Below are 14,707 nucleotides of genomic sequence, written 5' to 3'. Positions count from 1 at the left end.
ATTGTGTTATGATGGAAGTCAGACCCCATAGCACTCTCTCCATCCTTTAAATGTCTGAAGCTGAGCTGTTCTGAGAAATCAGAAATCTTGATCTAAGATTCAGAATCTCCAAAGTGACTTACTGGGTGGAATTTGTATTGCCTTATCTGTGCATTGTGTGGCATAAACCCACTGCAGGGAAATTACTACAAAATGGTAGATAGGGCAGTAAGTACCAATAACAACAAACTGAACCATGTTCTTAAAATGGCATGCATGTGACCCTGAAAAACTAGAGAAGCCATCTCTGAACAGTATGAATTTCTGATTATACAGGCAGCAAGAATGCCCCCTTCAGTAGCAAAATTCAGCATTTCTCGTATTAGCACCAAGTGGGCACATGAACACAAGTGGTGGTGTGATCTTGACAAGTTTTTTAATTTGGTTATTCTTTCTACAGGTACCTAACTGGGGATTTAGTTCCCTAAATGTATCTTTATATATTAGAATATTGTGCCCTAAGTGATTTCATTCCTGTATTGCCAGCTAGGGATTATATGGAACAAAGAACTTGTCAGTGTTTTAAGGCCCTAAACTGCATCTGATGACACCTATCTTGGAGAAAAGCTACTTGGCTCAACGCCAGTGCTTCATCTCTTGCAGGAGCAGCTGAAAATTGTATTTGGAGCACAGAAATTTTGGGAACTGGGAGATAGTTTATACTGCCTAGGGGCTAAAAAATGCTGTTAGAGTGCAACACGCTGGGAGTATCAGGGAAAAAAAAATCAATATGCAAGTTTCTTTGTCATTGTTTCATGGGAGATCTAAACCACCACCCTCTTGTTCCCTCATGCTGACTGTCAAGAGGCTCATGCTGTGTCTGGATTGGGAAGCCCCAGCTCGGAGCAGATGGTAAACACAGACCTCAGAGGACAGACATCATGCAGAGAGAGAAACCAGGAGAATTGTTTCCAATACTGCTTTATCTGCAATGGTCTTGATACATCAGCTTGGCTAAACAACTACACAGTTACAAAACTCACGCTTTTCTAAAAAATAAAACCAAGCCCAGGCCAAGACCTGCCCTCAGTAACGTATGGGTTCCTCCCACCAAAGTTCCTGATATTTCAGTTCAGGTCGGATTTCTTAATCAGTTGTTTATGAGAAGGATTTCTACATGCTGGGCATCTCAGCAATCTGGAACTATGTGAGGTACCTGTAGGAAAACTAAGATTTCCTGGAAAGCATATTTAAATTATTTTCTATCCAAATAGAATAATAACAACTCCAATATGACTGCTTAATTTTTCATGGAAAAGGTAAGTCTTTATTGTATTGCTTTCACATCTGTACATAGGAACATGAGCTTAAACAATCTGCCAAATATTCTCTGTTAGATAATTAATCCATCTGACTTATATAAAATTCACCCTCTGATCTATTTCAAAACTCACAATTTAAATAAAATATCTTACTAGCACAGTCTTGCCGTGATACTCCCTGAACAGAACCTCCTTGCAGTCACTCCTGCATATTATCCCCTGAGAAAGCACTGCCTTTGAGCTACTGGCTGGTAGAGTTTTCAATGTGTGATTGTAAAACCCTCTTAAGCTATACATAGAGCGTGTCCACTTGGGTGACATGGCATTTATTCAAAAGTGTATCAAATCTGAGTAACATCTTGATTTTCTGTTATAATGGAACATTATATTTATCTTATTTTTCACACAGTCCATCCCAGAATTACCCATGGAAGCCCAGCACGGTGCATAAATCACTGCAGTTTAGTGCACCTTCAAGAGGCAAAGGCCTTGAAGAGAAGTCACAACTGACAAGGTCTGATGACAACTCTTCTTGTTGTTCTCTTGTCCTTATTTCCATCTCCATATTTCAGAGTACAGTTTCTTTCCAGGACTTGATCCATTATCCTGGTCATAATCCATTTCAGCTTTTTAATGAATCTGTTTAAAAGAAAACACATAAATAGAGAGTAACCTTCCACAGGTAAAATGAACAGAATAGTCACTGTGTATGTGAGATATAGCACCATATCCTTGACTTTTTAAAACAATAAAAATTAAAAATCAAACCCTTTTGTGACTATGGCTAATAATTCTTTGAGCAGTAAAAGCCTGAATAAGCTTTCATAGAAATTCATGTTAACAGTTCCTGTTAATGTCAGAGCACACAAGCCCTTAGTGGAATTTTAACAGAGGCATGAAGATATCGGTGTGAGGGCTTTGAGAGGTATGAGAGTAAGCTGTGAACCACAGTCCAGCCGTGCCAACTAGTAAAGGATGGTTTTAAGAGAGTACAACAGCTGTGACATTCACTGGGGTAACCTATTTTATGACAGGTTTGGCATCATTAGACTTATTCATTAAAACTGTTTTTTGAACTGGTTACTTTTTCTTAAGGAGATATTGTTCATTAGAATGTTATTTTTTGTGTTATTATGTTAACTATGTATTGCCTACATTTGATGTAGCTCTGATTTTGGTCACTTTCTCTTTTAAGTTAGAGTGGTGTTGTTCAAACCACTTTGGATCCACTGGTAAGTAGTTACAGAGTTAAGTAACATTTTGGGGTAACTTACTTTGGTCTTACTGGCAAGAATAAATTACTGTTATATTACTTTATCCCAGTTCAACCAGTTTGCCTTGCCTAAGTCACAGTATCCAATTGCTGTGAGGAGATGATTTTTAACTACCACCAGAGGTAAATACAAGAGCTGTGGATTATGAAGCTGCTGGGCACTACTGACTGTGTCTATTTGGTGTTGTGATCATAGAGATGACTACTACAACGTAGAATGGTGCAGCTCTGAGGGGGGATGACTGTGTGGGGATGAATCTGTGTTGAGGATGAGCTGAGGTACAGAAGACCAGGAGCAGGTCCCCTGGCTGCCTGCAGCTCATCTGGGCTGTGTGGAGCAAATGTCTGGAAGGGCAGCTCTTCCCTCCTTCCCCTTCCTGGGTGTGAATGAAGAATGAACTATGATGATCACATGTTCTGCATGAGTTTGGACTGACAGAGGAATACTGGCATTAACAAGGGTGTTAAAGGCAGCTGAAAGCAAACAGGCTGACACAGTACCGAGGGAAAGGTTCTTCTGTGGATTGAAAGCAGATTAAAAGATTGGAAGGAAAGAATAAGCTTTGGTAGGAAAGAACTCAGTAGCAGAGTACACCAGGGACCAATTTTTATTCATCACCATTACTGACCCAGAGAAAAGAATGAATAGAGGAATCTTCCAGACTGCAGAAAACAAGCTCTTTCAGGTATTCAGAAGCTGTGCTGATAGGAAGCAAATCCAGAAGGATTTCATAACGTTGAGCAGGCAAAAGGTGTCGGGTTTGGAAAACATTTGCTAAAGGGCTGGGCAGCAAAGTGCCCTCTAACATCCCACATCCTACCACTGTGGATTCTGGGAAGCACAAGGAGAACAGCCTGCAGATTTTGGTATCCCAGAGAGAATCCCCTGCCCCTGTCAGAGGTGGAACACAGGGTTAGGGGATCGTGGTCTGACTCATCACAATATTTCACATGTTCTTGTGATGCTGTGTCAGACACAGAAAGCTCTTGTGTCCAGAGAGGCATTTCTGTCCAATGTCTGTCAGCTGCAGTACCTGCTAACAGTAAACATTGGCTCAAAATCCTGTCTTTTGAGCTAAGGTTACAAAGAGGGGAAACAGCAGCTCTTTCAGGTAACTCATTTCACATTTATTGGGTTGCCTTCGATGTGGAACTAAAAACTGGTCTACAGCAGACAGTTCAGGGAGAGATGGTTAGTATTCTGCACTGTAGATCAAATGATAGGCTGACTTAAAAATAGCACAGCAGAATGTATTGGACCTCCAAAGCAAAGTATAAAGCCATCTAATGGAAGTTTCAAGTACTGCTGTAGGGCTGCTAGTCCAAGACTGTAATTTGTTGTGGCATATATTAAATGGGGTGTGAAGTATACAATTGACCAGGATATTCAGTCTTGCCTTTCTCATCTTCTGATTAAAAGGCTATTCCTCAAATTTCACGTGAACCTATTTTTTAATAGAAAATTTCAAAAATTTCAAAAACCAATGGAAAATTATAAGGTAGAAAATATTTTTAAAATCTCAGAATTACAGTCTCCCAATAGCCAACATATCTGCAAGCATTTAACAGAATGGCTGTAGTAGCATAACTCCAGCTTTAGAAAAAACTCAATCGTGATATTTTTGTTAATTCTGCCTGGTTATTTTTCCTCACAATTCAGCCCGGACCAAAGGACACACAGTGACTTTATTTTGCATCCCGACACTGTCTGCTTTCTGTTTCCTGACTATCTGCAGGAGTGTGTTTCAGATCTCATGGCCTATTTGGGCTCTGCTGCCTGAGCAAGCCTTTGGTCTATTTGTCCTGGCCCTTCAAAGAGTATATTTGAACTTCAAAGAGTATATAACTGAACTGGGGTTTTACCCAGCAATCATATCATTCAGTGCACGTCATCATTTTCCATTATACCATTATTTTCCATATATGGCTGCTATTAGTCTTTGCCCTTTTTATCACATATATTAGAAACATATTTGTGTCTTCAGAGAGCATCACTCAAATTATTCAGCTATTTTTTTCCAAGAGTGTGGCCAAAGCACTAAAGCTTATCCAGGAAAAGAAAGACAGTGTGACAGTTTCCCTGAAGAAATAGAAAGATTTAGCAACTTGTGCACACTATTTAATCCCTTTTGACAGCTGCACTCCTTATAAACCAGAATCATTATGAGTGCATAAATACATAGAGTTGGACTGGCCAAACACACACACACTAAATGTCTCTAAACAAATTATTCTTTTCTTCTATTTTAGGATTGTTAGTTATTAGCTGAACTATAGAGGCACTTTGTCCCTTCTCCAGAGGAAACAAACATGAAGAATTAAATTTGATTCATTTCTTAATTCCTTTGACAGCTTAGAACTGGTAACTGGCTATTGCCACCTATTGAAGGAAGCTGATTACAGTAGGCTTCATTTTTTATAGGAAAGAACTGGAGATTTTTTTTTTAATTATTCTTTAAAATTACTTGTGGCTGAGGCTTTTAACACATGATGTACTCAGGCCTGAACTATTTCTATCCAAAACTGAATGTCTCCCTATTTTCTGTGCCTTGTTTTAATTCACATTAATAACAGCAGCTTTTGGAAAACTTTTTGAAAAATCTGCCTCCTCTCTTTGCATTATATAAATAAATGCATTTGGCAGAAAATCACTTAGGACTGCCCATGGCTGTGGTTAATGAGTCTGTATGGACAGTTCCACAGAACCATGATTTTCTTCCTTCCATCTAGGATGAAATTCCTTTTAAGTACAAAATTCTCTTTAAAGCAGAGTTATGAGGTGAGTTTGAACACTGCACTTCTAATAATTTTAAAAACAACTAAGAATTCAAACCACATTTTTTTAATTGCTCTTAAGCCTCTTGTTACTATAGCTATAAAATAGTCAACTGATCTGTATCATGGAGTCAACAAGCCACCTTGGAGAGTTCTACAAAGAGGGGGAAAAACACAGTGAAAAATGGTAAGATAAAATAAGTAGCAGACTGCTGTTCTCATTACTTTTAATATTTAAAGTCTGAAAAGGAAGAAGTCAGGAAGTAGATTCTGATGCATTTATGTGATGCATTTATCCTGACACTGCCAGTGATAACATTCTTCTGATCTGTCCTTTACAGGACATCTCTGTTTCAGAGAGAGGAACAGAGGCACAGGTGAGTTAAGCTCACAGAAGGCACCAGTGGCAGACACAGCAAGCAGTCCAGCATGGTTATTTCCCTCTTCACTGGGCTATGGTCCCATAGACATTGAGCCTGCAGTTCTAACTGGCACTGTGTTGATGAGCTGGTGCGTAAAGCTATTTCTTTGATTCAGAATTTAGATGCTGACATTCAGCAGAAGTGCTGAGTCATAAATTTCTGAGTGCTGGATTCTGCTTACTGAAGATATTAATCAAATTTCATGTTATAAAAAAATACAGGTAATGATATATAATACTGTAATGTAATAACATATATATACATATACACAATATGTATTATTAATACAATTATATATAATATTGTAATGTTGTAAGATTATATAAATTCAGTATTTCCTATTCAGTTTTGATAATTGATTACTTTTGCTCATTTTCTTTCTGATTAGAGTACTTTGTGATGAGTCACATCTGATTTTATGAAAGTATGAGAACAGTGATGTGACTTTATTCCAGGGGACTTCAAATATAATAAAGAACCTGGCACACTCACTCGAAAACAATAGATGACACAAACAAGATCAATCCTGTTCAGTTTACACAGATTAATTTCTCCATTCTTTTGAATAGGCCAGGAAACTTCTTTCAGCTGCTTAGTTAGTTCTCTGCCTTCAATCTCTGCCACCAATTATGCTCAGAAACTTGGACAAGATTTTGTTCCTACTGAGTTTATTCAAGTGAGGGTTTTGCTGAAAGAGAGAACAGAGCTTTTCTGATCCACATGTTCTTTTAATTTTGCATCTAAATCAGCCTTTCTGCATATTGCAGAATCACCTCTTGGGATTTCCCCCCTTTGTTTTCCTGTCACACATGCCACTCACCTCCATGCTTTTTTAAGGGTATGGAGGATGCTGCAAGGTTTCAGCTGAGGCTAATCATAGCTCTTTGGTTGCTCTCAGAAACCACTGGTGAGTCACATGAAGAACACTCCTATTTAATGCAGAGAGGATTTCTATGTATTTTTCATCACTGCTGGCAAAACTCAGACAAATTCCTCCTGAATCCTCAGCACTTCTGGGTGCAAGGCAACAGGGTGGGTGGGGAGCCTTCCCAAGCTGTGGAGAGCAAGGATTAACACTCAGACCGACCTCGGGTCACTGCAGGCCAGGCACCAAAGGAATTTAAATCTTCCCTTTCAGTGCCCTATGGCTGCTCCCAAAGCAGAAAACACAGCCCCAGATTAGGGCCCTTCTCTGCCGCCTTGCTAAGGGACTGGTGAGGAGGAATGGCACAGAACAGTGAAGAAACCTGTAACCAGGGTATTAACACAAATTCCTGCTCATGGTGACATGCTGAGTGTTTGCCTGGTAGCTAAATAATTATGCAATTTGTGGCCTGGCTGCTGCGTCTCTAAATATAATTAAATATATAAATATATGAAACACAGTATGCTTTTTGCTGCCTGAGAATTGATCTAACTTTAGGGATTTGTGATTTGATTCTCAGTGGAAACCACCATGTAACAGGACAGCTTCCAAATTAAAGGATCAAGGCTGGAGTTGATACCTGTGCAGTCAGAGCTCCATTAGCTCACAGTGGATATAGACTGAGACTTACTTCTGAGCTTTATGAAGACCTCTGCATTTTGATTTCTGCATATGGAGATGACAGGGTTTTATAGGCCAAATATCGAAGAAATTTCTAGATCTTCTTGTCTTTTTAATATGAAGGGAAATTCTAAGAAGCCCATTTATCTACACTGAACAGAATTGTGTTCAGGCCCTATCCTCTATCAAACTCTACGGTCACGCAAGAGGAAAAATCCACTGAGGAAAATTGTGTCTGCTGCTCTCCTTAGGTCATCCTGAAAACGGATGCAACTCACCCTGACAAATTTTAGTCAGGAAAAACAGTGATTTTAAAAAAGTATTTTTAATCCCTTAAATGGCCTTTAACCCGTTCAGTGGCATTGGAGCAATAAGATTTGGAGTTTGAGGAAAGGTATTTCAGGGGAGAAAATGGATAAGGATTTTTGCACCAAACATTTTGCTTAGATTTTCATTAGCTTTTAGGAATTTCTTTCCTGTAATACAGAGCATGTCTGTTATTTGTCTAGCTGAAAAAGGAGGAGACAGCTACAAAAGTAGCCAATGGTGTTTTGTTGGGAGATTTGTTCTGTTCCAAACCTTCCACTCTAGCAGAAGTGATTCTAATCCAGTTGCTTGGGATGAACCATCAAATGTTGGCATGTTTCATTTTCAGTGACTATATGCAGTGGGATTTCTCCAGTAGCAACAAAATCTGTTCACTCCCTCGTTATGCTCCCACGTGCCTTTGACCAAGTGTTGTTCAGCTGTGTTTGTGAAATCAATGTTAGTCCAACTCCAATTTTTCCTTCTAAATTACTGACCAAAATCAGCTACTACTGCTTTATATGGAATCTGAATAGAAATATTTAGGAGAGAATTTTAACCTATATGAAAGATACAACTACATGAAAGGTTTGTAGGTTTGTTTGTTTGTTTGTTTTAAATTAGATGACTTTAAAATAGCTTGATGTTAACTGGTATTTGTACAGTGTGTTTTCTGAGGTTATGCTTGTAATCTTATAACTAAATTTCTTATTTTCATCATTTCAAACGGGGGGGAAGGTATCCTGAACTGGTTTTCAAATTTACAGACAGTATTTTGCTAAAAAATCCACTGGCAGATTTGCTAACACATTTTAATTTAAACTGTGAATGTTTTCATTAACATACATTTGGCACAGAAAGTCCTAGCCAGAAACAGTGATTTCTTCCCAAATGCATCTCAGTGTTTTAAAATGCTAAATCCTTATATATCCAGAGTTTCAGAATCACTCAGAACTACAACAAATTGATCAAGCAAATCCTTGTGCTACAATTAAAATGGGAAGAACGGTGAGCTGGGTAGTTTGTCATGATCCACGAGAGTGGTTTTAAAGCGCAGCTGACTAAGATGTATTTCTTCTGGCTCGAGGATGGTCTCTGAGTTGTACCTAAATATTAGCCGGGATGCTCATTCAGATTCAGAGCTGCTTGCAGGACGGGATGAGCAAAGTTGCTGCCCAGCTGTACAGGCAGCGCAGCTGCAGTGGCTCGGAGGATGAGCCCTCGGGGCGAGGAAGGGACGCTGTCCCCGCCGGCCCCCGGGCGCTGCCGGGCGAGGGGATCCCCGAGGGCGGCCGCGGCCCCGCGCCCGCAGTGCCGGGAGCTGCGCTGGAGCGTGTCCCAGAGCCGTGCCCGCTGTGCCCGCCCGGAGCGCCCCGCGGGCCTGCCCAGGACGAGCCCGGGGAAATTACTTACTTGCCTGTGGCAGCGGGTCCCGGCTGCCCCTCTGGCCCCTGCACCGGGCGGGAGGGTTGTCATTCGGGAGGGAAGATGCTGCGCAGCAGGAGCCGGGACGCGCCGAGGGCATCCCGGGGCCGCGGCGGCCCCCGAGCTACGGCCATGCCCGGACGCCCGGCCCCGGGCCAGGCGGCGGCACCGCTCGGTCGCTTCGGAGCGCCCCGGGGCGTCACTCCAAGTATCCGTCAAAGACATCCAGCTCGCTGTCCGTCTCGTAGAGCACGGAGCCAGGGTCGGAGAGCATTCCCAGATCCACCAGAGCCTGGTCCATATCCTCGGGCAGGAAGACGATGCCTACATTGAGGACGATGTACTCCATCAGGAAGGCATAGTACAGGATCAGCACGTTGACAAAGAACAAGCCCACGTAAAACATATAGGGCAGCACCAGCAGCGCATGGAAGGCCCAGGACTCCACCGAATCCAGACGTGCCGAGACCGCGGCGGGCATGCAGCCGTGGGGGCTGCGGGGGCAGCGGGCACCGACCCGCACGGCCGGCGCGGGGGGGCGGGCGGCAGCGGCGGGGCCGGGAGCGGAGCAGGGCTGCACGACCGCAGTCCGCGGCGGCAACGCAGGGCAGAACACCCGAGGAGCCGGATCCGGACCCTGGGAAGAGGTGAACCCCCTCAGGGGCGCGGAGCGGCCGGCTCGGTCCCTTCCGTCCCCGGAGGACGAGGCGCCCCGGCGGCCAGCGCGGGTTCAGCGGCGCTGCCGCAGCCCCGCCGCTGGCAGGAGGCTCCTCAGCGGCATCTCCAGCGCGGCTGCTGCAGTCCCGCCGCGGCTCCTTCCTCCTCCTCCTCTTCCTCCTCCTCCTCCTCCTCCCGCCCGCAAACTTCGCGGCAGGAGCCCGCAGGCGCGCTGGGAGCACCTGCCGCCGGCTGCGGGCCCGGCCTGCGCGGCTGCACCGCGCTGCCCGCCCCGCTCCCCGCCCGCCGCCGGGCACCGCCGGGATGGGGACGGTACCGGTACCGACAGCCGGGTCCCGCTGCGGCTGCCCGAGGGCTGGAGGGGGCAGGAGGCGGCTGGCGGTGCCCGACCCTCGCCTTGCCCAGCCCTGCAGCGCCCCGCAGGTTTGCGCTGTTCCTCTGCCCCTGGAAGTTGTTCCCTGTCCCCTCCTGGCGCAGCGCTGCGGGCGCGGGCCCCTCTCGGCTGCGGTGCAGGTGTTTCTTTGCTGACCAAGGCCATGCCTTTATCAAAATATAACCCAAGGCATACTCGAGGTGGTTTTAACACTGGCTGACAAAATCTTTTACTTAGATTTAATTTATTTCTCTGATTAAAGTAAAAAAAAAAAAAAAAAAAAAAAGTCCCAAACTAGGTCACGACAGTCACTAATAGTCCTGTTCTCTTAATTCTTCTTTGATTTTTAAAGAGATTCAAAAGTAAATGTGCAATCCTCATTGGAAGAATCTTAGCAAGGGGAATGTCAGCAGCTGCATTTCCTCTGCTGTGTCTCACAGCACAGGACCTGACCCCACAGAGCTGCTTCCTTGGGGTTATGGAAGCTGAACAATGAATGTCGGGGACCAAATTTGCATTAAGAAAAACATTGCCAGCAGGCCGAGGGAGGTGATCCTGCTTTTCTACTCAGCCCTGGTGAGGACACATCTGGAGTGTTGTGTCCAGTTCTGGGCTCCTCAGGACAAAGAGAGACACGGAGCTCCTGGAGTGCGTCTAGCGGAGGGTGACAAAGATGATGGGGGCACTGGAGCACCTGTCTGACGAGGCCGAGCTGAGGGAGTTGAAGCTGTTCAGCCTCGAGAAGAGACGATTGAGAGGGGAGCTCGTCAGTGTCCATCGGTATCTGAGTGGACGTGTCCGGGGATGGGCCGTGCTCTGTCCGGGGTGCCCAGCAATGGGACAAAGGGCAACGGGCAGGAAGTTCCACCTGAACACGAGGAAGAACTTCTTCACTGCGCAGTGACCGAGAACTGGAACAGATTGTCCAGAGAGGGTGTGGAGTCTCCTCAGTGCGGATATTCCAGAACTGTCTGGACACAGTCCTGTGCCGTGTGCTCTGGGATGACCCTGCTGGGACCAGATAACGCAGTGCGGTCCCTTCCAGCCTGCCCCATCCCATGACTGTGACCCCCGCTCCCCCAGCCGGGCAGAGCGCCTCAGCGCTCCCCGTGAGGGGCGGCCCCCCCCGCGCGGTGCCCGCCGGGACTCGCAGTCCGGGGGCGGGGCCGGGCCGGCGTTCCCGGCGTGCCCCGCCCGCGCGTGCGCCCTGCGAGCCGGTGCCGCCGCCGGTGCCCGCCCGCTCCGCCCGCTCCGGCCGCTCCGGGCCATGGTCCCGTAGGGCCGCCGGGCCGCGCTCACCGCCAGCATGTTCGGCCGCTCCCGCAGCTGGGTGGGCGGCGGGCACGGCAAGGCCGCCCGCAGCATCCACTCCTTGGACCACCTCAAGTGAGAGCGCGGGGCCGGGCGGTGCGGGGCCGGGGGGTGCGGGCGGCGCTCCCGGGCCGTGACGGGGCTGCTCGGGCGGGTTTCGCCGCCGTCTCCCCGGGGGAAGGCGCACGGGGCGGTCCCGGTGGCGGGGCAGCCGCTGTGGGCCGGTGTCTGCCCCGCGGAGATCGGCCTGTCCGACCCGGAGCGTCCTCGGGGCGGGCGCAGCCCGTGGTGCGGTGTCGTGTCACGCTCGGTGTTTGGTCTTTAATAATTGCCGCGGGCTCTTGGGCTGAGTGGGGTGCGAGGGGTGCTAACTACGGGAAACGTCACATTCCTCTTGGGGGAGAACTTTGTTCGCTGGCAGTGGCGAGGTGGGAGCGAGGAGCCTTTCCCGGTGTGAGCAGGACAGAGCCGGCGGTGTGCGGGATGGATCGCAGGGCTCGGCAGCTGCTTGAGAACTACACCGGTGGTCTCCGGAGCCCGATATATATCTCCCTGTGTTACTGTTGTCTCCAGAAGATGGAATAGTTTTCGGGTTTTTTTTCCTAGCTCTGCCCCTGGAGAGTTGGCAGGATGGCATGGGATAAAAAATTTTAATTTCTCTGCTCCGTTTTAAGTGTTGTGCTGTTGCGAGAAAAATGAGATCCTCTGTGATAACTACTTGGTACTGAAAAAGAAAAGGAGGTCATTAAGAGAGGAAGCATTTTTGAAATGAAATCACTGGGAATATGTAGCTCATTGAAAAAAAAAAAAAAAAGAGTGATAGTTTTCAATGATTAGTGAGATTACAAGGAGGACATGAATGGGGTCTGACAGTAATGGGTAGGATGCACTGTGCAAGATTTGGATCTTGCAGTTTCCTTATCGAGATGGTTTATGGATTCTGGTCCTCATCCCTGAACTGGAAAAACGTTCAAAATGAGCAAGACTAACTGAAATGCATTACTTTTTACCAAAGACAGGGAAATCAAGTGCATGAATAGAAAACTGATGAGGCAGTAGCATTGCAGAAGTAGTTTTGAAAGCATGGTATGTCAGACTAGTAAGTAACATGATCTGGCATTGCAGGAAAAAGGGGAAAAGTCATGCTCAGATGTAAACATAGGAGTGTTGTATTTAACATACAGGGGGTAGTCATTAGGTACTCAGTGCTAGTGGGGCTTTAGAACTGTCTGGCTTTGATATTACACTTGAAGACAGAACAAGAATGCTGATATAGGATGAATTTTGAAGAAACTGAACTTTAAGTTTAGGAAAAAAAAATAGGCTGGTGAGAAGGAGACTTGAGAAAAAAAATGTGTCCATATGTTCTCTCAGAGCCAGGGATAATACAAAAATGGCACACTGGTTGATCTGCAGCAAAAATTGGGCTAGAGGTGCTGTGGCTTGTGCTTGACTTCTTATCTGAGAATTGAAGTATATAATTCTCTGTTAAACGACTGGCTTTGGTCTGTTTGTTTCTTTGCATTTGACTTCTTTAATTATGAGTCTGAAATGGCAGTATGGAAAGGGCAGACAAGACCTTTGATCTGTTTAGACTATGTATATTTTAAGTGTTTATTTAGCCAGGCTGCATGAATTTCAACAGCAAGGGTAGTGGTAAGGTGAAATTTAGGGCTTGTCTGAGATAGCAGCTGAAGTGGGTGAAGTAACAGAAGGAAAAAGAGTAGAGAGTCTTCATTTTGAGTCATGAAAGCAAGTTGGTCTAGATAAGATCCCTTGATAAGCTGTCTGCATTCTCATCTTTTCAACTCATCAAAACTCCATGTCGTGTTCCATGTGAAGGAGTTGAGTAGAACACACCAGCCTTGCTGTCACAGATAAGCTCAGCCTGTAAAAGGTATCTTATGCTTACAGGAGTGAAATCTGCCCGGGTCAGCCTTATGGGAATGTTTGTATTTTGAAACTGGCATAAAGTAGAGTTTAGTCTAAACTGTAAACAATGCACCTGTTTAGTGATACCGAGAGAGTCTCTGCTTTTGGTCAGTAAATGTTGGATCTTTCCCATCAGCTTTAATGCAGTTTGTTTTGAAGCTTGCTTTGGAAATTTTACTATTCAGTCTCTCTGCACACATGCCATAGAATGGATTGGTTGAGGGAAAATTGTGAAGCTGGCTGTATTAAGTGTTTTATACAGTCTGTTGGTCTAGTGAAAACACAGTTTAATCCAACTTCTGAAATGTGATCTAGAGAGGGATGAAACAGTACTATGCACTACCTGGGTGCTTCCAACCATTATTTTTCAGAGAACTTGGTATTTTTGTGCATCTTTGTTTCTAAGACACAATTTTTCACCCTACTTTTCTAAGATGTTTTACACAGCCCTGTTATTACCTTAAAGTACATTCCCCATTGTTGCTTCTGCTCTTGGTATTTTAATTGCATAGTGATTGCACAACAGGTTTTATGCCATTAGAGTTGGGTGCTGAACATTTCCCATGCCTTGGTCAGAAGCAGCGTCCCTAGAGGTGTGTGCTTCAAGTCTCTTTTCACAGTTGATTCATTTCCTGAGGTCCTGCCTGTGCTATGCATTGGGTTTCCTCTGTGAGAATAATATGTAATTACCCATTTAGAGCAGAGTGAAGAGACAAGCATATTATGCTTAGGTCTGAGGTTTTAAAACTTGACTGCTTGACTTACTAAACTCCTACATGTTTTAGTGTATTTTTGTGAGTAATAAGTAGGAAAGTCATTAATACACATTGTCTGTATTCATGGGTTATTATGTTACCCCTTTGAGCATGCTTTCTTACCAGAAAAATGTTCAGAATTTTGTTTGTTTTGTTCAGTTGCTGGCAACATCTCCCACTGATTTTGGTTGTATTGAGTACTTTGACACTTCCTGTGTGATGGGTTTTTGTTTATTTGAACCCAGTCTCCAGATACAGAGATAACAAGGGCCTCCTCTGAGGGATTTTGTGTTTTGGAGCACGAACTTGACCCATCTGTAATCAGAATTTAGAGAGGCTTTAAGAATTTGTCTAAATATAAAAATACGGGGTTTGTGTGATACTTTGTTCTCATTGTATGTTATTTTAATTGTGTGGAAAGAGAAACAAGTCTGTGCCTGCTTTCTCATTCCTTTTCAAGTAAACAGATAGAGGAATAGCTTGAAGGTGAAGCCCAGGTTTCCTCTAAGTGCATCAGTGCCTTAACAAGTTAAGGAACTTTGCATTAATGCTGATATTAAGTAAATAAATTTGGAGATAATGTGTTCCTGACTATTAAAGGTTTCTTCCT

General features: G+C 44.8%; 2 protein-coding genes across 6 annotated transcripts in view; one reads left to right on the top strand and one right to left on the bottom strand.

Moving 5' to 3' along the window:
* Nucleotides 1–1,279: 1,279 nt before the first annotated feature.
* Nucleotides 1,280–9,892, bottom strand: DEXI (Dexi homolog). The gene is made up of 2 exons (XM_050317510.1): nucleotides 9,037–9,892; nucleotides 1,280–1,940 (listed from the first exon to the last, which is right to left on the bottom strand). The coding sequence occupies exon 1, from the start codon at nucleotides 9,527–9,529 to the stop codon at nucleotides 9,248–9,250; it is 282 nt and encodes a 93-aa protein (XP_050173467.1). The 5' UTR covers nucleotides 9,530–9,892; the 3' UTR covers nucleotides 1,280–1,940; nucleotides 9,037–9,247.
* Nucleotides 9,893–11,318: 1,426 nt separating this feature from the next.
* The window catches only part of CLEC16A (C-type lectin domain containing 16A), a 61,898-nt gene continuing 58,509 nt past the window's right edge, over nucleotides 11,319–14,707 (top strand). For all 5 annotated transcript variants that reach the window (XM_050317072.1, XM_050317070.1, XM_050317073.1 and 2 more), the window contains exon 1: nucleotides 11,319–11,485. In XM_050317072.1, the coding sequence (XP_050173029.1) occupies nucleotides 11,406–11,485 (80 nt within the window). In that variant the 5' untranslated portion in view covers nucleotides 11,319–11,405. The remainder of the gene's footprint in view (nucleotides 11,486–14,707) is intronic.

Source organism: Myiozetetes cayanensis, unplaced genomic scaffold, assembly GCF_022539395.1.
Source record: "Myiozetetes cayanensis isolate MyiCay16 unplaced genomic scaffold, myiCay2020 scf20-37, whole genome shotgun sequence".
Taxonomy (NCBI): Eukaryota; Metazoa; Chordata; class Aves; order Passeriformes; family Tyrannidae; genus Myiozetetes; species Myiozetetes cayanensis.
This window is presented reverse-complemented; position numbering and strand designations above follow the sequence as displayed.

Bases quoted from the DNA above. Each gene is read 5' to 3' on its own strand.
- DEXI (XM_050317510.1), bottom strand. From the start codon at position 9,529: ATGCCCGCCGCGGTCTCGGCACGTCTGGATTCGGTGGAGTCCTGGGCC.